Raw genomic sequence first — 22,175 nt, 5'->3', positions numbered from 1 at the left:
TTGGTGTTGTGTGGTGCAGCAAGGCAGAAGTATGTGGAGTGGCAGCCAGGATTGAGGGTGTGGAGGGTCGCAGCGTGGTAGCGGTGGGTGGTTCCTGGCACTGGGCTAAGTTCAGGCACACGTGCTTGTCTTTGGTGCATAAGTGGTGTGCCTGCTGCATCTGTCTATTGCATGTCTGCTTCGCAGCTACCAATTAAGTAGCTACTATAAGGGAGGAGTGATGTGACTTGTGTGGATGGATGATGGGAAAACAGTTATGTCACTTCCTGTGCAGATGGCTGATGGAAATAGGTTCTCTTGCTTAGCTTTTGCTTTGCACAGCAAAGGTGTTACGATTTTTGCATTTCTTGTGAAAATAATGGTTTACCTATCTAACAAGATCTCTAAATCCTTATCTTTCCATCAAATCAGATGGATTTGTACGTAACTGCAACCTTCATTACTATCATCATCATAATTTCATGATGTCTCAACTGGTCTTAAAATAACCCACAACATTAATGAGTTTATTACTATAATCCACAAGTTTGACATCTGGAGCATTTAAATGTACATTTGGGAATTTGGCTAATTTGTTATTTCCTATTAACATATGTCCAACCCCTGATTTTGCCAGGATCACAATTTCTTGGACCCCAATTATTTAAATGGTGCATCTTTTTTTATTACTTCTCCGTCATATATTTCCAATATAAATCATTCAGGTTAATCTTTCCTCATGTCGTGTCACATCAATCACTTGCCCTTCTTACTACTCACAGTTATCTTTGTTCCTTTGATTCCTATTTTTACAAACCGGTATAAGGACATTTACAGAAGCTACACATTTGCCATATTACTGGTCAAGATTTTCATTAATTAGTTGCACAATTAAAACAAATGCTAACTTTAATACTCGAACCCTCACATACACTATGCACAGCCTGCTGCCTTTATTGATTCTATGTACCCGGTTTATAATGAACTTGTGGTTTGACCCCCTGGACGTTTGCAAATTCTTTATCTGTTAATTATTTCATGCCTTTCATCATTTTCTCAACCTGATGCGCTATGGTAAAAGCTTGGTCTAATGTTAAAGCTATCAATAGTTATTTTTCTTGAAACTTTGTGCTGTTTGTTCTAGGTACAATCTGATCACAAATTATTTGGTCTTGAAACCAATCATTACATTTGGCAGATAGTACCCTCCATTAATTTACGTACAAATCTACTGAATCATTGGGCAACTGTCTAAGCACATATATCTCATCAATTGCATTCAATCTGTCTCCAGAGTTCAACTATAACTGTTTCAGAGCAGTGTATAATGCATCCGAGTCTTCTTCGTCGTCTTACGGTGGCAAATGTTTTAATTTTCTTCTTCCTTTTGCTCCAAAACAATATTTTATAATCATTTTGTCAGTATATGCTTCTCCTCTTATAGCCTCCAAAGAAGCTGCAAAGCCTTGGATCATCTGCAACCAATATAAGCATGGTTCTCTTGGTTATTGTAGAAATGGTAGTTTAGCTCCTTCAATGCTCTGATGCTGCCCTTGATTGATGAAGTAGAACAAGCAAACTTCAGCTCACAGTATAGAAGAGACACTTCCATGGTGTTTGTACAGTGCTTTAACATCACACCGTTGTTATCAAAGTGTTCTTGCACTGAATTATGCACACAGGTTATTTTTTATCTTTGGTCTTGTACCAAACTGAATGTGCACATTGCCATGAGGTCATTGAACACAAGTATGTTATTGGTTTATTTATTGTATTAAACCGTGGTTAAAGGCGTGCATGTCACTGAACACTTGGTTTAATTGCTAGTGTAGCACTTTATATATTAAGTTTGCCCTTTTTAAATAGGGTCGAAAGTGTGCGTGTCGCCACACAGTGGATTCATTGCTGGCATGACTATGTTATCAGCCCATTTAAATATGGACGCTAAGCATTGCATTTTAGGAGCGTGATTCTTTGTGTTGCAATTCTGTTTTAAAATGACCCCCCGTGTATCTGACATTGTGCTGTATGTTGAAAGGCTCACACCTTCTCAAACATTTGATCCCAGTAACTCGGTAACACTCTAATGCTAAAGCCACTAACTCCTTGACCTCCTTTTTAGTTAGTAAATTAACAGTACACTGGTAGCAATTTGCTACAGCCCAATATCTACTAATGAAGAAGATTTGGAATCTAGATTCCCAGATCTTCAGTCCTCCTTGATACTGACCAAGTTACAACTGCTTCACCAGGGAACATGGATATCGCAGGCTCCCCTCTCAACCCGACCGTCACCAGTGTCGTAATCAATCTCACACACACCAGGTAAGAAATAGGTTCTTTATTGCAGCAAAAGGAACATACTGCTTCAGCGTCAGCAAGAGGTGATCCACATCACACTATGTTTTTTTGTGTATTCTGAGGAGGCGATTGTTCCTTTAGCAGAACAAAATTTGGGCAAAGGTTCTTGGTATAACGGAAAATCCAGGCATTATGGACTTCCTTTTAGAGGGCTTAATAATGCCTGAAAGTAATAGTTAAAAAGGCATACGTCATGGAGCCTGACCAATTTCTGGTGTACCTCTTTTCGCACCTTTTGAGTGTTGATCCGTGTATTTTAAATTTGAACGGCGAGCTACAAGTCCATGCACCCGTATGTTCCTGCATGGAATGAAATGTACAGCTTTGTAAATTTCGATTTGTGCAGGAACATGCTTTAACGTTCCCATTGTGGAGCTCATTTCAAAGGGACTGCGGTGGGAACATCAAAGAACTGCTCGCCAGCGACTTAAAAAGTTGCAAACTGGCAGACGGTCTGTTTTGGCTTTGGTGGTGTTGGAGTGAGGCAGCAGCGTGGCGGCCCCACTTCCAAAGTCAAAATCTGTGTTATTTCTTTATTTGATAAGTTTATTCCCACTGCAAGCTACTTCTCTTAAAACTCAGCAAAAGGGACCATTTACATATATATATATATGTGTTAGACCTGACACCTTTTGGCGTGGTTCTTCCCCCATCTTTTTGCCTCTGACCCATGTGTTTTGATGCTGTGCTGGATTTCGTTTTTGCTGATTTAGATGCTTTGGACACTCTGCCACTGCTGATCAGTGTCAGAGTGTAAGTGCTCCCTCTGTAAATTGTCATATTAATTGAATATACCTGATTGGCATATTTGTATCACCATGGAGTCCCTAGTAAAGTGCACTGTGTGTGCCAGGGCTGGTGATGACAGATGCTACTAGTGGGCCTGCAGCGCAGATTGCACCACCCACATGAGTAGCTTTAAAATGGTGACTCAGGCTTGCCAACGCAGGGCCTGTGTGCAGTCAGAGACTGCCTGTCCCCCTGGCCAGTGTCCCCACTGGCTGGGCCTAACCCTTCCCTGTCTGTGCACATCAGTCACCCCTATGGAAGGCTCAAGGTACCCCCCTGGGCAGGGTGCAGTGTATGGATAAGGTAGAGCATGTACTGGTGCAGGTCACATGCTCTGGTAGTGGGCTGCAGCCATTTTTATGTGCTCACTGCTGTAAGGCTATCTTGCTCCATAGAGTAACATGGAGGAGGCTGGGCCCATGTGATACCAGCCTATCTTCCCATAGGAACAAGATGGGACATAAGTGAAAGATATCCCTGAACTCAGAATTTAATGACATCTTTTAGTGAAGGGTGTTTTTAAATCCTGTAATGGAGAATAGCACTTTTAGAAAGTGGCTGTTCTCTTGTCTAAACCTTTCTGTGTGCCTGGGTTTGTGGAATGCCTGGGTGTGACAGGGGGGCTGCAGAGCCCCCGGAGGAGAGGGTCGGAGCCAGCCCGGGGATGAAAGGGCACATCTGCTGCCCGGGAGGTGGGAGGAAGAAAGGCCTGATAAGTGCTGGGCTGTGCCTGCCTGCCTCCCCCATGCTAGCTCCCTCCTGCCGGCCAACTGACACCTCTGGCCCTGAAGCTGACAGAAGAAGAAAACCAGAGACACCTCAGTGCTCCGCAACCCCCAGAACTGGTTTAGACTGGACTCAGGGTTCCTTGCACAAAGACTTCAAAGGACTTCAAAGACATTGAGGGGTATAAGGAAAGGACCCCTGACTACAGAAGTTTAGATTCTGAAATTCTACAACCAAGAAGGAACCTCGGCTGGAAGGAGGACGGCTGAAGAACAAAAGGAAGATTGCCTTGCTGTGTGCTCTAAGGGCTGACCTGTTCTGCTGTCTACCTGGACGCTGAGGAGGAGAAAGGGACTTTGCTGTGTGCTGTGACCCTGCCTGCTTGAAACTGCCAAGACTCTGCTGTGTGCTGCGTCTACAACTGAATCTCCAAGGGCCTGAGAAGAGCTGGCCTCCTGTTGGGAACCCAGGGCTAAAGGTTCCTAAAGCTTTGCCAGAAAACAGCTGAAAAATCGTGCTGTTGTGACCCGAGGCGTGTGGTACTTGACTGCGGAGCGTGAGGAAGGGATCGGTGTGCTCATCGGCACATTACCAGAGAGGGTCGGAGGCCTGTGGCACCTCCCCTCGTGGAATCCGCTCCAACGTGGTGGGGAGGTCGAGAGGGGGGTCTATGTGGTGGGGAGGTCGAGAGGGGGGTCTATCAGTGACCAGCGCCCTTGAAAACCCTTTGCCGCCAAGTCACCCTCGTGGTCCGGGGCCAGGATCACCCCTAGAAGCTGCCGTTCGTGACCAGGAGCTGCGGGGCCGACGACCGAAGCCGCCGCGCTCCCATTGGTCGAAGGAGCTGAGCCCCCTCACCAACGCCGCGACGGGATTGGCCCGTGCGGCGCGGCGTCACCAGCGTCCGTGTGCCGTGATTGGCTGGGAAGCGGAAGCGTCACGACAAGCCGTCCCGGGAGCCGCACTGCCAGTGGCTGACTCCCGGGTGTAAGGGGGGCTCGTCTGAAGGGCCGCAACGGGATTGGCTGCCTCGACTGAAGCTGCCGAGGAGCCGAGAGATCACCGGGATCACCGCCGGGACCGGGGAAGACGGACCAGACCTCGCCGAGGGATCTTGCCGAGTGCTCCAGCCCCCGGCCTGCCGTCTCTGCTCCCCGCTGCTCTCTGACGGACCAAGAGCGGGCGGAGAGCGTCCTGAGACCGGCCGGGCTGGAGCGCTAGTGAGCGTTCACCCGCGAGGTGCGCCTGGGGGCCCAAAACAACACCGAGCACAGGGAAAGGAGTCCCCCTTCCCCCAGCATCCGGGTGAGACGCACAGGAAGCGCTTAGAGTCCCTGACACCAGGGGCTCGTTGTGGTGGCTGATTTTTTAACGCTGGCATTGTTTACCCTGCTCGTTTGGAGAGCGCTGTGATTATGAATCAGTGGCCATATTTTTAACTACTGGTTAAAGAGACTAGAGACTATTTGCTTTTTATAAGAACTTCCTAATAAGCGCAGCCATTAAGAATTAAGTGCAACATTTTTCTAATGAAGTGTTTATCGTGCAACTGCTTGATTTACCTTGCTGAAACTAGATAAAGTTATATTTTATATATACTTACCTGTGTGGTCTCAGTTTGTGGTGGATTGGGGATTATTGTTGTGTTAAGTGCAAATGTTATCCACATTGCCTCTGTTTAGCCTAGACTGCTCGCGCCATGCTACCTAGAGGGTGAGCAGGGGTTATCTTAGAGGGTCATTCCTTCACCCTGACTAGAAGCAAGGGTCCCTACTTGGTCTAAGGTACTTACCTCTGCCAACTGGAGACTCCCGGTTCTAACAATATGCAAGAAAAATAGCATAAACAGTGGATGCCTTCATTGCATAACAAAAACGACTATACTCTCATGGCCAATTAGTCACCAGCTCTTAACACGGTTAGAGGATAAATCAGTATCAAAATTGCAAGGACTTTTAAAAAACATAACAAATGTCATGGTAGGCCACATTATGTAATTCTAAGAACGACTTGAACAGTGGTGCTCCCCTTAGCCCTCCAGGCCTTATAGCACACTGGTTTCTTTAGGAATCATCTGATTACCTCAACGTGGTCATAAGTTATGATGGAGCTCTTGAGCACCTTCACAATAGGCAAAGAGACATTTAACACAGAGTTACCAATACAAAGAATCAGATGTTTTATAGTACTTTGGACGACAAAATGTAAAATACCTTCAAACTAGCATGGCCTCCCATTTCTTAGATTATACATTAATCTCTAAACCGCTGGCCTAATCATGATTAATCAAGTGCTTTAGATATTCCAAAGCAGCAGCAGTATTATATTTTACAAAATGAGGTGAAGCCTGCCCTTCATGCAATAATTAACCCCATTGCTGCTGCCGACGTTCAACGGACGTCGCGTGCACTACCTCGGTAGTGCTGCGCATGTCCGTTGAACGTCGCGGCCCCGCCCGCGCAATAGAACGTTCCGCACTAGTGTGGAACATTCAGCTCAGGCAAGGGGTTAAAGACACAACTTTCCCAGCTTACTTGACTTCTGTTAGCAGCCCAAATTAACTGAGAGATGGTGCTGCTCAAAATCTCAAAATATCTTTTGGCCAGACAGCAAGGTGTGGCTTAGAAATGGCACAGAGGTAAAATTCTCATTTGAACAAGAATGGCCCTCCCTACCAGTGAGGCCGATGACTATTTGATTACTATATGAGACTGAGCAATGGGACATAGTTTAAACCAGGGGTCTGCAGCCCTTTCTGGAATAAGAGCTACTTCTGTTCAACAGAAATCCTTCTGAGCTATTAGTATTATTAGAGATGCAGTAGTAAGCACACTAGACAAGACTAGTGGCCATCATACTAGCAGTGATCACCTCTGTGCGTCAGGCTTGGTTGCCAGCAGTAATGTATGTGTTGTCAATGTGGCATGCCTCTAAATGGGTAATATGCAAGACCCATGGATGCAATGCCCCTAATATTAGTAATAGTCTCCACAATACTGTTTGATTGTAATTACTCAAATATCAACCGTAAACATATTTTGGAAATTCAAACGTTTCTCTAGACATCAGCTCTTTAATTCTGAAAATAGACATTTAATTCAAAATACCTGCATTTTAATTTTGGTATATGTATATTAATTCCACCAAGCAAAAGTTACTAATTTAGTTTACTGGGCTGCACACAGGAGAGCTACTTTTGGTTGCTGGAGAGCTACGAGTACTCGATTGAGAAGCCTGGTTTAAATCATAAAGCTTAACCATGTCCATATTTACTCAAGTATTATATAGGTTCATTCATAACAGAAACACTGAGCTCTGGAGGAAATGATCTCAGCTCAGCCCCAAAAAGAAGTGCTTCCGTTTGAGTGCACAATTTGATGCTCCGGTCATAAAGACAACAATATATATTTTCTGTATACAAGTTTACTCCTGAAATCTGTTCACTGGGATTGTAAAAAGAAAAGTAATGGGGAAGCAGGCACCCTTGCCTATTGCCATAAAAGACTAGAATTGTTTCCACAATAACTTCAATGATGACAGGCTGTGCCCAGATCCCAAGAGTATAGCTGAGTGATCGATCTGGCGAACTTAACAGACATTCCCCGTTCTAATAATGGTTGTCCAAGACTCCAGATCAAACCCTTTCCCTGTGACTAGAAAGGCAACGAGTCCCTCTTTCCTAAGATCAGCTAAATAGGACATAGCCTTCACCAAAGAATGTGCCACAAGTTGTTGCCAAGGTAAGAAGCCACTCTGGTCCTTTTCCACAACACTGTCAACTTCAGATGCTAGGTTTTTGGGAATAACTTATCTATTCAATAATCTGCATGTATGAGCATTCTGAAACACTTTATAAATTTTGCTTCCAAAGCCATCCGGCCCGGAGTTTGTTCAGGTGGCAAATCATTAACCCTTCCCATGCTCGTGACGCAACCGTTCCGTCACGCGGCGCGAATTCTGCGCCTGCGCTGACGTTCTAAAGAGCGGGCGGGGCCGTGACAGAACCGTTCTATCACAAGCACAGCTCACCCGAGGGCCGTGACGGAGCGGTTCCGTCACGAGTACGGGAGCGCCGCGCGGCCGCGCCTCCCCCTTAGCGCTGCAGCGAAATAGCCGCCGCAGCGAAGGGGTTAAAAATGGTCCTTTCATCATCTTCTATGTCTCTAGGTGAGTCAAGAAAAACAGCCTGCTCATCGCTATTAGAAGATCTTGAGACCTTGAAAAAATGACTTTACCCGTTCTGAAGAGAGATTTAGCTTCTCAATATACAGTTCTGTGCAAACCTTAATAAATGGACTAATTCTGACTGTAATGATCTATATGCACCGAACTGCTTTATTCATTTTATTATTCTTAAATTAATAGGCTAAAAAAGCCTTACAAGCTTTACTTCTTTATTCATACAGCCATGGCCTATTCTTGGAGCTGTGCATAATTTATTCTTTAGCGAGCCATGTTCTCAGTTCTGATCAAGCAGCCCCCTCTCTGAAGTTTTGTTTGCCAAAAGCACTGTGCAAAATACAATACCACCAAGTACAAACCAAAAATAATCAAATACTATCAACAGTGTTCTCAATACAATGCTGGATTTGGTCTAGAAGTTCTCTAACTCTAAAAAGGGCTAGTAAACTCCATCAAGAGATCATTCTCCAAAACTTAGGCTTTCTAAAAACATTTTATCTAGTTGTGCTAAAGCAAGGGTTTCTGCTAGTTATGGGTCACAGTAAGGCTAAACACGAAGTACACATCCTATTATAGCCTATTAACAGCAATAAGAAATATATTCTAAAGTAAACAATGATTTATTATGTGGCAGCTCACATGAATTCCAGCTGGGCCCATATATGCTGATCTGATATCTCTACTAAAATGAATAAATTTAATTCGGTCAGTTCCTCTACATAAAATTGTCCTTAAGAATGCTTTAGAACCAAAGAAGGATCACAACAGAGGAGGAGACCGGAACACCTCGCAGAGGGAGTGTGATACTAGACTTAAAGTTCTAGAACTATACCACGGTAGAGGAGGAAGAGGAGGAGGGAAGTCACGCATGCCAGGGCTTTTCTGGTGATACTTTATGTATCGTCCGTGCTGCCTGGGTGGGAATCTTCTGGTGCTAATGACTTTGCCGATGCCATTCCTGCCTCATACTTTCCTGTGCCAGAACCAGCAACCCCCACTGTCACCACTCAGCCCCCATACCTACAGTACAACCGGAGCTCTTCAGCCGTTACACTGAGAGTGGCACCTGCAGCTATGAAGGCTGATGTCAATTTGGTTATGGTTTCTATGTTTCCAAAGTAGACGATCGAACAGTGCTACTCCTACTACGTAGGCTTTTGCCCTATGTCCTTCCCTGTCTCTTCATCCACAGCCTTGATTGTCAACCACCGTGAGCCTCCGCACCCTGGCACCAGATGTGTCCAGAGTTCCAGTCCCAAGGCGGCTGTCCTCATGGAGCTCGTTGCCACTTCACACATGCCACTGAAGAGGATGCTTTGCCATGCAAAACCCTATGCTGTACCTTTGAGGCCTAGGTGTCTACCCCATGGCACTCGCTGCCACACCTAACACAAGGCAAGTGATAACCACCCGGAGTAGCCATATCCACTACTGTTGCCCGCACCACCACTGATAAGTTGCCAAGCAGGCTCATCACTATCCACTGACGGTTCCGTGTCCCCTGCTTCAGATGAGGTTTCCAGCTCATTGGGTACCCAAGAGCTAAGCTATGGTGGGACTTAATCTGTGTTGAATGATTCCCCTGCCAACAACACTTTTTCCTTCTACAGCCTCCTGCTGCCTCTAGCCTCAGGCTGCAGAGCTCTTGAGAGCCTGGTTCTTCAGTTTGGAGTGCACTTCCCTTTGGATTGCACTGGGGTGACAGGTCTGTGAAACTCTAGCATGCTTGTCATGCCTCCACTAATACTTGCAGGGGGTTTGGAGTAGAATAGCCAACCTCCCCATGCACCGTTTACGTTAACTGTCATATCAATTTTAGATTTTAAGGTATTTAATTGCTAAAAAGCACCGAGTTCTTTGAAATGATTGTACAGTGTATTTATGGAGATGGATGTGCTAAGCAAAATAAGTTGATACATATTTGGTGTTCTACATGATTGTGTTGACCACTGACGGTTTAAAAATGAAAGGAAAGTAAATAAGGATTGTATCATAGTTAGACATGTGCCATTATTTGTATTAATTTCAACATGAAACATACTCTGAATGATACTCTGGCCGCTTGTGTGCAATAAGCTATTATTACAAAAATGAAACACTTACAGACACAATAGAATATCCCATGATAGTGCACGTAAGGTGTATTAAAAGCAATGTGAAGTTAAAATAATATTTTGTATAATGAATAAAAAAGATCATGGTATTAATGCCTCCCCTTAGTCCTGTTTGTATACTCTATTAGAGCACACATGTGTACAAATGGCATGCTAAGCATCAGACACTATACAGTAAGAATCTCTAGTTAGTGACTTGTTACGCAGTAGCTTCACACGCCAAGTATGGACTTGATTTGCTAGTTTCAAACTTTTATAGATATGTTTATTGCATTACTATTGCAGCCATAAAAAAAGCTGACCCATCCTGCAAAACATGTGTCGGCTGGTTTTGTCCCATTTTAATTTAAGTTTGTTTTACATTATAGTCCTTCCAATTAGTGGTAGAAATGGGTGTGAAAGCAAAAATGGATCCCGGACACCTATACATTTCTGAAAAGTAGACAATTCTGAATTCAGCAGGGATCCTTGGTGTAGCTCCTAGAAGGTTATGCTATAGAACATGAGTTGAAATAAAAAAATATTTAAATTGAGTTGAAAAAAACAGCCATTTGTTCTGTTTTCACCTATAACTTCTTCTAGGTTTGGCAGAGTTTTGACAGCAATATACCGCTATATCAGCTGGCCCCTTCTGGTTGCGAGGATATATAGGACTTGTAGGTTCACCAAGAACCCGAGGTACCAAGAGCCAATAACTGAACTCCGCCTTGCAATGGTTTTTCATTGTGTACCGGGTATATAGCCATGCATTTAGTAAAATATTGAGTGAAAAATTGATGTCAAGGAAACCTATATTTTTCCAAAATAGGAACAAAATATAGATTTTAGAAGCAGTGGTTATTTGCACATCTCCAAAATTGCGAGGACCCATACTAGCATGTGAATTTGAGGACATTTTGCAAAATAACTTTTTTTACTTTTTTAACACGTCCTACATTTGGAAGGCAGAAATGCAAAGAAAGTCAATTGGTAATAAAACTTGTTCTACTATTCTGTGTTCCCCGAAGTCTCCCCGTTTGAGGTTTACTAGATTTTCTGGAAAACAGAACTTGGTGAGAGTCAAACAAGTAACCCCATCCTGGATTCCCCTTGGTGTCTAGTTTTCAAAAATGTACAGGTTTGCTAGGTTTCCCTAGGTGACGCTGCGCTAGGGCCCAAAAATTCACAGCACACAAGCTCCCGGCCGTCCGACCCATGGAACAGATTAATAATGCCATGCCGAGAGCTGTGCTGTTAAGCCAGACCTAAAACATGAGACCCATCCATGTGAAATCCTGGAGACACTAAAGTAGCAACTGCAACGACTGGATTGTGTAAAGCCCACAATAGGTTTTAGAGGATGTTCAAATTACTACTATATACTTAGTTTTGAGAGGATTTCATTTCCAAGCGTGATGAATAATGAAAGGCGTTTCATTTCAGGCTGAAATGCAGGGGAAATGTAGACGTCACATCTCCCTAAAAGTAGTTCATCTTACACCAAGTTACTGTTAGACCCACTATATTATTTCAATCGCTGAAAAATTATTACAAATTGGTGCCAAAAGTTGGACAACTTTAAACCCTATCATTTGGTCAGAACTTTATGCCCATGGCACCTACAAATAGGACAAGTCAGATCCCAGATGCGGATTCAGAAGACGCATCTCATTTTTTCCCCATAATCGTGCGTATGCCATGGAGTACAGAATCAGAATCATGCATGAAACCATAAAGTTAGATAAATGCATAAAACTGTGTACTTCCGGATCTTAAAGTGCAAGATGCATGCATAAAGCTGTGTAATGCCACGTCATATGGGAGACCCCCCCACCCCCACCCCCAGGAGAATGATTTGGCCATAAAATGCAAGATCACGTATAGATCATGGAGTGCAAGTGCAGAATCATGCAGGAAACCATAAGGTGCACGATGCATACGTAAAACCGTGTACTTCAGGTCCAAAAGTGCAGAATGCATGCATAAATCCGTTCAATGCGAAATCATGTGGGAGACCAACCCCCCAGGAGAATGTTTTGCCAACAAATTACCATCACAAGGTATTAATTGTCCATTCAACATGAGTGGCTGTATGTCAATAAGTTTACAAGATTCAGATCATGACCTTAACAAGGCTTCGCATCCAGTTCCTCTGGTTGTTTCTGCCCTCAGCTCATAGGAGGTTCGTAGGAGCCTTCCCACTTCGGCATAGAACTTGCCAATCCGTGCAAGTTCCAGGGGCACGGCAGTTGTACAGATGTATGTTAGCGCCTCTTTGCAAGTTCTCGTGCCATTTTGAAAAAACATCGTTCTGAGGTACAGGCGCTCAGGTGTAACAAGTTAGGACAGCAGCAGACAATATGCGCAGCTGATTCTGTGTGATATAGGCACGAGCTGCATTCCTTTTTTCCTAACGAGATATTTTCCCAATTGCCCCTATAGTCCCATTCTTGTAGGGCTTGCCTTCCCAGTGCTGCATTCAGGTAATGTTGGCGCATAGTGACGCCATGTGAATAGACAAATCCCTCTGCAATGGGGTGTTTCTAATCTGTTTAATGTCCTGCTCCCTTGAAGTGAGTTTGCCTTGTACATTTAGCAGTCTTTTTAAGCTGTCCATTGTTGGTGATGAATCAGTTACGATTTCTAAAGTCAGACTAAGTGTTTCACTGGCGCTAATCAGTTAGCTTGCCCAGCTACAATTAGTATCCTGAAATATCATTTGTAGTGCTTCCCTCATTGATCCTGGTTCCGCATTGGTCACACTGTGGTATTTGACCATGTCTTTTTTGCATTCTTTGTTCATCATTGCAAAATGAAATTCAAACTGGATCAATATGCGCAGAGTTGTTTTCGGGTGACTAAATCCTTTTCTAAATGCAGCTATGTGACGATGCTCCAATTTTTCATTCAGCAATCCAGGGAAAGCAAGATGACCATAGCTTATGTTGGTATTAATTTTGCCCTAAGGACACGTTGGATTCGCTCTGCGGAGTGACTTAAGCTTGTGATGTAGTTTGCATAATGCATATGTGACCTTAGCCGCCTTGACTGCAAGTGCCTTGGCCTGCAGGGTCAGTCTTCCTGTGTCTGAGAATTGTATGCCCAGGTTGTTCTATATGTTGGCTGTAGTTATCCTAAGAGGGCCAAGTTGCCATTCCACTAGTTGCTTTTTCGGTTTATGGATAAATACCAGGACCTATGTTTTTGTGGAGTTTGCCTGCAGAAAATTCTTTGTTTTATACAGATGTAATGTTTCCAGGGCCATCTTCATGCCTATTCTGGTTGGGTCCAGTAATACCAAATCATCTGCATACTGAATGATGAGGAGTCTAAGGAGGCCTAATTTTGGCGGGAAGATGGTTGCTTTCAATAGTGCCTCGCCTAGATCCTCGGAGTGTAAGTCAAACAGAGTGGGAGCGATCAAGCAACCCTGTTTTAGACCCTTGTGTGTAGATCTTGGGAGGTGCATGTGTCAGCGTAAGCTTCATTTGGACCCATGTGCCAGTATACAGTGCAATGACGGCCACAAGGAGTTTTCTCGGGATACGCCACTTTGTGTGTATTGCCCAGTGTGTGTTGTGGCCAATGCCATCAAAAGCAGCGCTGTAATCAGCAAAGCAAGCGGAAAGTGGGGGTATTGTTCTTATAAGGTTTATCTCTGACGTTAAAAATCAATCCCAATAAATTAAAATGCCTACTTGTTTTTTTTACCTCATCTCTAGCAACTCCTCTGATACTCTCCAGTATCTCTAACCATCAGTAGCATAATCATGTCCAAACGATTAGTGAGCAACACACAACTTTACATTGTAATAACAGTTAATAAGTAACAAAAAATTATTACTTGCAATTTAAATGTTAACTTACTGTTCATTCACAACGAAAATACAATTGTCTTGTGATGGTTGTCCTGTGACTGGATGTTTGCAGGTCACTTTCCGTTCATTATGACTGTAAAGGGAAAGAAAATATTATTAAAATAAATATTCAAATGAACAGGCAGTTCACTAATTTTGCATTGCTTCTGTGCAACATGTTTTGAGCGAAAAATGAGGCCTCTCGAAGGGAACACAAGTCACAGAGGAGCTCAATAACCCTATCGTAAAACCAAGACCCCAATAAATGTTATGAAAGCGAATGAAATGCACATGAGCTTGCGTAAATAATATAGCTCTAACTTAAGCAAACAGCATACATGTATACTTTAATTTTATAATCACTATCAAGTTTTTGAACATTACAAACAATGTAAAAGTGTTACAACTAGTGATTTTCAAACTTCCCTAAGCAAGACCGGGCTCGCCTGAGTCCAGTGAACAGACCCTATACCTTGTAAGGGAGGTGCAATGGAGCATGCTATTTTACAAACAATCGGGTGGGCAAGAAATCAGCATTAAATGTCTCCCAGGAGGTGTCCCTTCTCTTTACTTGCCACCAAAAGTTGTACTGTAGTTTTACAATGAAATGTTTAGTTGTCATGGGACAAAGCAATGCAAAGTCAAATCTGCAGAGCTTCTGTGTTTTTTTCAGAAATGATCCTAAAATCTGACTGGCTGGCAATAACTGATTTTAGCGCTATGTAACATTTACCAAAGACCTCATTGTGGAAGCTTATTTCCTGGTGACATAAGGAGGCATGAGAGGACAATGCCCACAGTCATGGTGAGTTTTAGCAAGCCAGAGAAATTAGGGAAATGTCGCCCTAAAAAAAAAGTGCAGAATTTAGGCAGGGGTTTAACCAATGGTTCTTAGACAAAAATTATAAAAAGCAAATAATAATGTAGGGTAGAATGACATTAGTGTAGATCTACCCTATGCCCTTAAGCTGAACTCTGCCCCAATACCAATATATTACTGTGCCAGGGAACGGTCGAGGGCTCTGCCCTGTACCCAATATCCATTCAAACTGGCACATTTTGATACTGCATACAGCTGCAGAAAAGCATCTCTTTGCGATGCTTACAATTCGGATCATGGATGATGAGTCTCCAAGAAACGTTTGAACAAAATATTTACCCGACTTTACACTTGTTGATTTATCTACAGATGGTTCAGCGGGAAAGAAGTCAGAGTGCTCCCAAAAGATGCATTTGCAATTGGAATTTCGATAGTAATATCGATTCAAATGCATGGGTTTTAGGGACCAACCCTGTGCCACTCCTCAGCTGCGCCGGGAGACTGCCCCGCATCCGGGCTCTGGAGGCGGGAGGATGAACCAGTCCTGCGTAGCCCACTCCGCATACCCACCCCTGTGATATTTGAGACATCACACGTGCACATAGGGAAGGTATGTGACGTAGCAACTAGCCTTTACTGTGCCTCTGTGCTTACAGTTATCATCTACGATAACCCACAGAAAATTCTAACTTTGGCGCATTCGACGAACCTGTCTTTAAAGAAAAAAATCCATAACATTCACGGGGAGTGGGGCTGGGAAGTTTCACTAAATTGTTAAACGATTATGAAAGTTAAAAGATGGTTGTGAACACGTTTTCTCTCCATATTCAATGCCCACAAGTAACATTTAGATAGGGCTACCGAAATAGTGTTGTACTGAACAACACTGAACTGGCCATTCACATAAAGGTGACTGAGCTGGGAGCTTCTTTTCCGATGTACATCCGTGGACTAGCCGTTGTCTCGACAATTATGTTTGCGGACGATAACCGCAATCAATATTTAAATGTCACTGCTATTAAAATATTTTATTACCCATTAATAAAAAAAACAGACTGTCATTATCCACATACGTTTGTATATACATATATATATATATATATATATATATTCACAGAAAAAACCATAGGTTATAGACCATATATAGTTAGGAATTAGCATTTACAAAACCTTGAAAATTCACTGAAAAAACCATAGGTTATAGACCATATATAGTTAGGAATTAGCATTTAGAAAACCTTATTTTACTCACACAAAACCATTGAAATTCCATATATAGTTAGTTGCACTAACTATATATCGCGCACCCGCAATCCACTGCTGATGATGTCACATATTACATCATTCATGACATGGTCAGTGACATCACTGATGACATCACTGATGACATCTCAAATGACATCACTGATGACATCACTGATGACATCTCAAATGACATCACTGATGACATCATGACACACCAATACCAGTTACTACATACGCACTCACTGATTCCTACGTCTACACACACATTCACTCATTCACCCATACAATCACTCATACATACAGTCACTCATTATTACAACACTATCATATGCACTCATACACCTATGCAGACAGTCACACACTGCCACTCATCCATGGAGTTACTCACACACCAAGTCAGTCCTGTAAAGAATCAATCACACTTCCATTTTCTCATCTATACAGTTAAACACAGAACACCATACTTCAGTGACATCACTGATGACATCACTAATGACATCTGAAATGACATCACTGATGACATCTCAAATGACATCACTGATGACATCATGACACACCAATACCAGTTACTACATACGCACTCACTGATTCGTACGTCTACACACACATTCACTCATTCACCCATACAATTACTCATACATACAGTCAGTTATTATTAGAACACTATCATATGCACTCATACACCTAGTCAGTCCTGTGAAGAATCAATCACACTTCGATTTCCTCATCTATAGTTAAACACAGAACACCATACTTTTCACACATATACTAACACATACTTACTCTCTTATACAATCACTGATACAAGTACACATTGATATGCACAGAGTCACACACCTCCCAGCCAGCCACACACACACTCAGTCTTCCATACATCCAGTCATTCTTCAATATGTAAAACGTATTTAAACTTTACAAAAACACACAGACACTAGATGATGTCATCAGTGATGTCATTTGAGATGTCATCAGTGATGTCATCAGTGATGTCACTGACCATGTCATGAATGATGTAATATGTGACATCATCAGCAGTGGATTGCGGGTGCGCGATATATAGTTAGTGCAACTAACTATATATGGAATTTCAATGGTTTTGTGTGAGTAAAATAAGGTTTTCTAAATGCTAATTCCTAACTATATATGGTCTATAACCTATGGTTTTTTCAGTGAATTTTCAAGGTTTTGTAAATGCTAATTCCTAACTATATATGGTCTATAACCTATGGTTTTTTCTGTGAATTTCATTGGTTTTTTAACAGCTAATATCTGTAGCTGTAAAATGTATTCTTCTTTAAATCCAAAAATATATTTTATGTTTATGAATAATTTTTTTTTAAAATATTTTTTTTTCTTCGTTCCCGCTTCGCGAATCGGGAAGCTTCCCGTTAGCTGACCTTGATGCCGCGAAATAGACCGCGAGCCGGTAAACGTTTCTTTACCGCAAGTGCCGCGTTAGAAAACAACATCGTGACGCCTCCCGTCCGCATGACGTTTCACGTTGTCGCGTGATACGTCATATGACGTGCTACGTTAGCGAACTGGTACGCGAAGCGAGTCGCAAAGCGCAGGTTTCTGGAAGCAAACCGGGAGGCCCTGCAAAGCGCTTAACGTAAACACAGCAAGTCATGTGACTTGGTAATAACACTTTTCATTGGTTCATTTCACTTTTGGTTTCCTAATGATGTAAGACTAGGTCATATAATCTAAAATGAACACTTTTGATTGGTTGAGAACTCTTGTTTTTCCCAAATGATGAAAATCCCTCCTTCTTTCCTCACTCTGACTTTCATCATTGTGAGAGAAAGACCCTTTGTGATCACTGAGCAATGGCTTCTTTAGTAGCTTCAGCTGGTGCTTCCCCACCACCTCCACCACATCCAAGGAAGAGTGGACCACCTGCTCAAGTTATAATTCAACAAGAAGAGGAAGAAGAGGAACAGGACGACGAGCACGAAGAGAGGCAGTTTTTGCCTGAGCAGCCCAGGACGTCTCACCGGAAAGAAAACTTCATTTGGCAATTTTTTTAAATTCCCAAAGGTCAGAAAAAAGTAAATGCAAGATACGTAACTTGCCTTATATGTCAAGATAGACTGTCCAGAGGAACCGAGAAAAAATACAGTTTCGGAAACTACACAATGCATCGCCATATGACTAGGTGGCATCCTAACAACTACAGTGCTGCACAGTTTCGGAACGACCTAGATAATCTCCCTATTATGGCCAGAAGATCTGTTGTACCGGAAGTAACGGGACCAGAGGGCAGGGAGATGGTGCCAAATATACAAATGAAATTTGGTGAAGTAAAACACATCTGCGTATTTTGCGATGGATTCATTTCCTACGGAGAAAGAAGCATCACTCTGATCAACAGAGCTATTGACTATCATATGCAAGTTTGTACGAAACGCCCAAAATAATAAATACTTCTTTTTTGTTTTGTTGCTCCTGTTGAGCCCTTTACAATGAATCGTTTTCATTGCCCCCTCCAAGAAAAACCCAAAAAAATATAAAACTGTTCAGAAAAATTCAAAAAAAGTAAAAAAATGTTCCGAAAAATAATAAAAAAAATATAAAACAACAAAAACAATAAAAAAAAAAGTTCTTTTCAGAACTACCTCCCCGTTATTAAAAAATTGGTACAATATTTGGAACTGTGCCAACCTCTATTTCTCTTAGTTCGCTTCCCAGTTCGCTCGCCGGTACGCGAACCGGAAGCGAACCAAAAACAGTAAGTATAAGGGAAGGAAACAGACACTTATGTTAAAAGAAAGACAGCTATAGGGGAGTAAACTAGAGATACTATTACCCGTAATCCACTGCTGATGATGTCACATATTACATCATTCATGACATGCTCAGTGACATCATCAGCAGAGGATTGCGGGTTTTTTGGCAACGTGCCTTATCCACGGTTTAATAACGCTGCCTTTTGCTTTATATAAGTTTTCAAATTGTATGAAATATATACCAATAGGTCGTTATGAACCTTTAGGTAGTGCTTTTCTTCATGAGGTCTGGTCGCTTCCATACACATACAGATGTTTCAAAGATGATCAAGAAGTTTATCTGAATGGAGAGGAATGCACTGAGACGCCAGATCATTCACTAATGTGTAGGCACATACAGTTACACGGTTCATGCAACAAACACCGACCAAATATGGCTTGCGTGTTGCAAGGCACGCCAGTTCCTGCTATCATCCCCACGTTCAAGTTGTTGGAAAATGGTAGTTATTTGATGCTCAATAATGAAGATTGTTCTGAGTTAATTAAAAGTATTCCTTTTATCGTAACAGTAAGTGAACGGGTTATTTGCTGCAGAAATGTTCTATTTCCTCCCACACATGAACATAGGGAGTTTTCAATCTGGCCACAAATACCAACCTTGGGACAGATTTCAACGGCATGGCAAGAATAAGAGCTCTTTTGTCTCAGAGAGAGGTGGCCTTGAGTTCGGCCCGTGAAACTTTCGTGCTTCACATAGCGAACACCCGTACAGAGGTGCAGACCCTTTTCAATTCAGATTTGCCTTTCAATTTCAGCAAGATGGTTCCGACTATCTTTAACGCATCCTCCACAAAGGCCCTGGCGCACTTTTTTAAAGTTGTTACCAGTGGTCTCGTGACTTCATTTGAGAAAATCTTTGGAGTCATCCCTGCTTCCTTTCATTCTATTTTCTCCACTCTGCTTCGTGGATTGGCATTTTTACTTGCATTACCAGCGGACGCTCTTGTGCTTTTTTACATTTTTAAATATGGATGTCCCTCTTATGCAACCTCCCACCCTGCAGCTGCTGACACTGTTCCGCAATCGCATGCTAGAATATTATGGCACAATGCCGTTGGCGATATTAAGCACGGCATATGGATTATCTTTTCGATTCTCCTACTTCACCTGTGTCCAGCCTGTATTTCACTGCCTGACCTGTGATTTCGATTGGGCCATTGATTTGTGTCTCTGCGGACCGGTTTCTCCTGACGTCGACTTTAATCAGCTGATGACTCCTATCATTACTCACGAGTTGGTTTGTCCTGGCGAAAGGATTATGGCTGTGGCATTGATGCATGGACTACTTGGTCCCTGGAATTTACTGGCGGCAGCACAGTCTTTCTTGGAACAGAGCTTTCTTGAAAACCCACCGAGCTGTCCTCTGATGGTGATAGAGGATCCGGTGCTGGGAGAGCACGTATGTTCTTTTCCGCTTTTAAATTGGATGGCTGAACTGTTTTCGGATGAAGACGGTGACTTCCTATTGGAGGCTGTTGCAGCTTATTTTGCATACACAGTTATGTCATAGACCTTTTTCATGTTTGATATGCTGAGTACTAGCATTTCATTGACAATTCATTGACTTATTTGTCAAGTTTTTATTATTTACCTTGCCTATTGGCTTAAGACTCAATAAAGTACTTGGCTGTTTTATTTTTCTTTAGCATTAAATTTTCCTAGTTTTTAATGCTTTACCTTGCGGACCGTCCACATATAAACTTGCTATCTGCTCTCATGAGATGGCACTTCTATTATCTTATTCAGTTCGTTTCCAGATTATGGGGAGGTGTCATCTAGGTCCTGGATATCTTTACACCGTGTTAAGTTAGCATGGGCTCATTACCGGTTTAAACGCCATTTTTCCTTTTTTGCAACTTCTGCACACGACACTTAGTTGTTGCTTTAGCTTTCCACCTAGTAGTTCATCGTGGTTTACATGAGAATAATATGTTATTGCTCTACTATCTGCTTTGCTTGTTAAACTATATCTGTACAGCGAGTGCTAAAGTTTCAAGAACAACACGATACAGAATTGTTATGAGGTCTGATCTCCACGACTTCATACTCATAACATAAGTGCAACTTCTGCCAATTCTGGGCATGAGGCGGGTTTTATATTGCTTTGCCGAACACACATACACAACAGTTGATGCGGTTCACATGAAGAGAGAGCTGGTGTATGCTGATGTGATTCCTTCAAATCTAAGACACTAAAGTATGGGCACGCCCTAAACCAACACAAAGAGACCTTCTTAGCAAATAATATAATATGTGTATTAGGGAGGGTGAGATATAAGCAGCCGTGGGCCGTGGAGGGAGTTACGGTGAGGCAGGGAGGCGGGGAGGGGGAGAAGCAGGGTGGAGCCCTCTCTACCTTGCCCCTCCCCCTCCCCGCCTCCCTGCCCCACCGTAACTCCCTCCACGGCCCGCGGCTGCTTATAAGTGTTGCTAACTCTTATTCATTTACAGCATGTTAACATACTGTCACCATTTGCTTTTTATGTACTAGTAACTATGCTGGTAATTTTGCTACTGATAATGTGTACTTGTATTCTCCACCCTGCTTCTCCCCCTCCCCGCCTCCCTGCCTCACCGTAACTCCCTCCACGGCCCGCGGCTGCTTATAAGTGTTGCTAACTCTTATTCATTTACAGCATGTTAACATACTATCACCATTCGCTTTTTATGTACTAGTAACTATGCTGGTAATTTTGCTACTGATAATATGTGTACTTGTATTATCTAAGATACTACGCCTGAGAAGACGGCATTAGTAAATAAACATTTCAAATACACATGTGTTCTTCTTAACTCCATGTTCTGGTTTCTAAGAAATATATAACGACCGACTGTTCATGAGTTCCACGTATCCTGAGGTACTATAAGTTCATATTCTGGATTGTCTAAACATTGAGAGTTTGTTATATCCAATGTGACACTGTACCTAGCTTGCTAAGGAGTTTTTGATTACTAACGTGAGTTTTGGGACACCCTAATTCGCCGAGGTTCCAATCCTCTGTCCACAGTTCTGTGTGAGAACAGAAACCCTGCGACAGGGGCACCCCCGACCCTTGCTGGAGCTTCATCACACTTGCGATACAACTCCAGCAATGCGCCACCTTTACGGCACAGATACATCACGCATCTGTGCTGTTTTTGCCCCATGATGCGCCGCATTGTAAATGCAGCACACCATAGGTGACGGAACAGCGGCACAGAATGACTAACACATCCCTGGTGATGCGCCAGTCATCATAAATGTATCCCTATGCTTCTTATCTTGTTAGAGATGAACCGCCATATGTATCATCAACGTTTTTTGCATTTCCTAAATAGCGAACTTTAAGGAATA

General features: G+C 42.7%; 1 protein-coding gene and 1 pseudogene across 11 annotated transcripts in view; one reads left to right on the top strand and one right to left on the bottom strand.

The window, feature by feature from the left end:
* Positions 1-22,175, bottom strand: part of PLEKHA5 (pleckstrin homology domain containing A5) — a 1,381,245-nt gene that overhangs the window by 791,075 nt on the left and 567,995 nt on the right. For all 11 annotated transcript variants that reach the window (XM_078674042.1, XM_078674045.1, XM_078674034.1 and 8 more), the window contains exon 4: positions 13,998-14,081. In XM_078674042.1, coding sequence (XP_078530168.1) covers positions 13,998-14,081 — 84 coding nt within the window. The remainder of the gene's footprint in view (positions 1-13,997; positions 14,082-22,175) is intronic.
* Positions 7,992-9,758, top strand: LOC144753805 (uncharacterized; annotated as a pseudogene).

Source organism: Lissotriton helveticus, chromosome 1_1, assembly GCF_964261635.1.
Source record: "Lissotriton helveticus chromosome 1_1, aLisHel1.1, whole genome shotgun sequence".
NCBI classification, from domain to species: Eukaryota; Metazoa; Chordata; class Amphibia; order Caudata; family Salamandridae; genus Lissotriton; species Lissotriton helveticus.
Note: the sequence above shows the minus strand (reverse complement) of the source record. Positions and strands in the feature narration are given on the sequence as shown.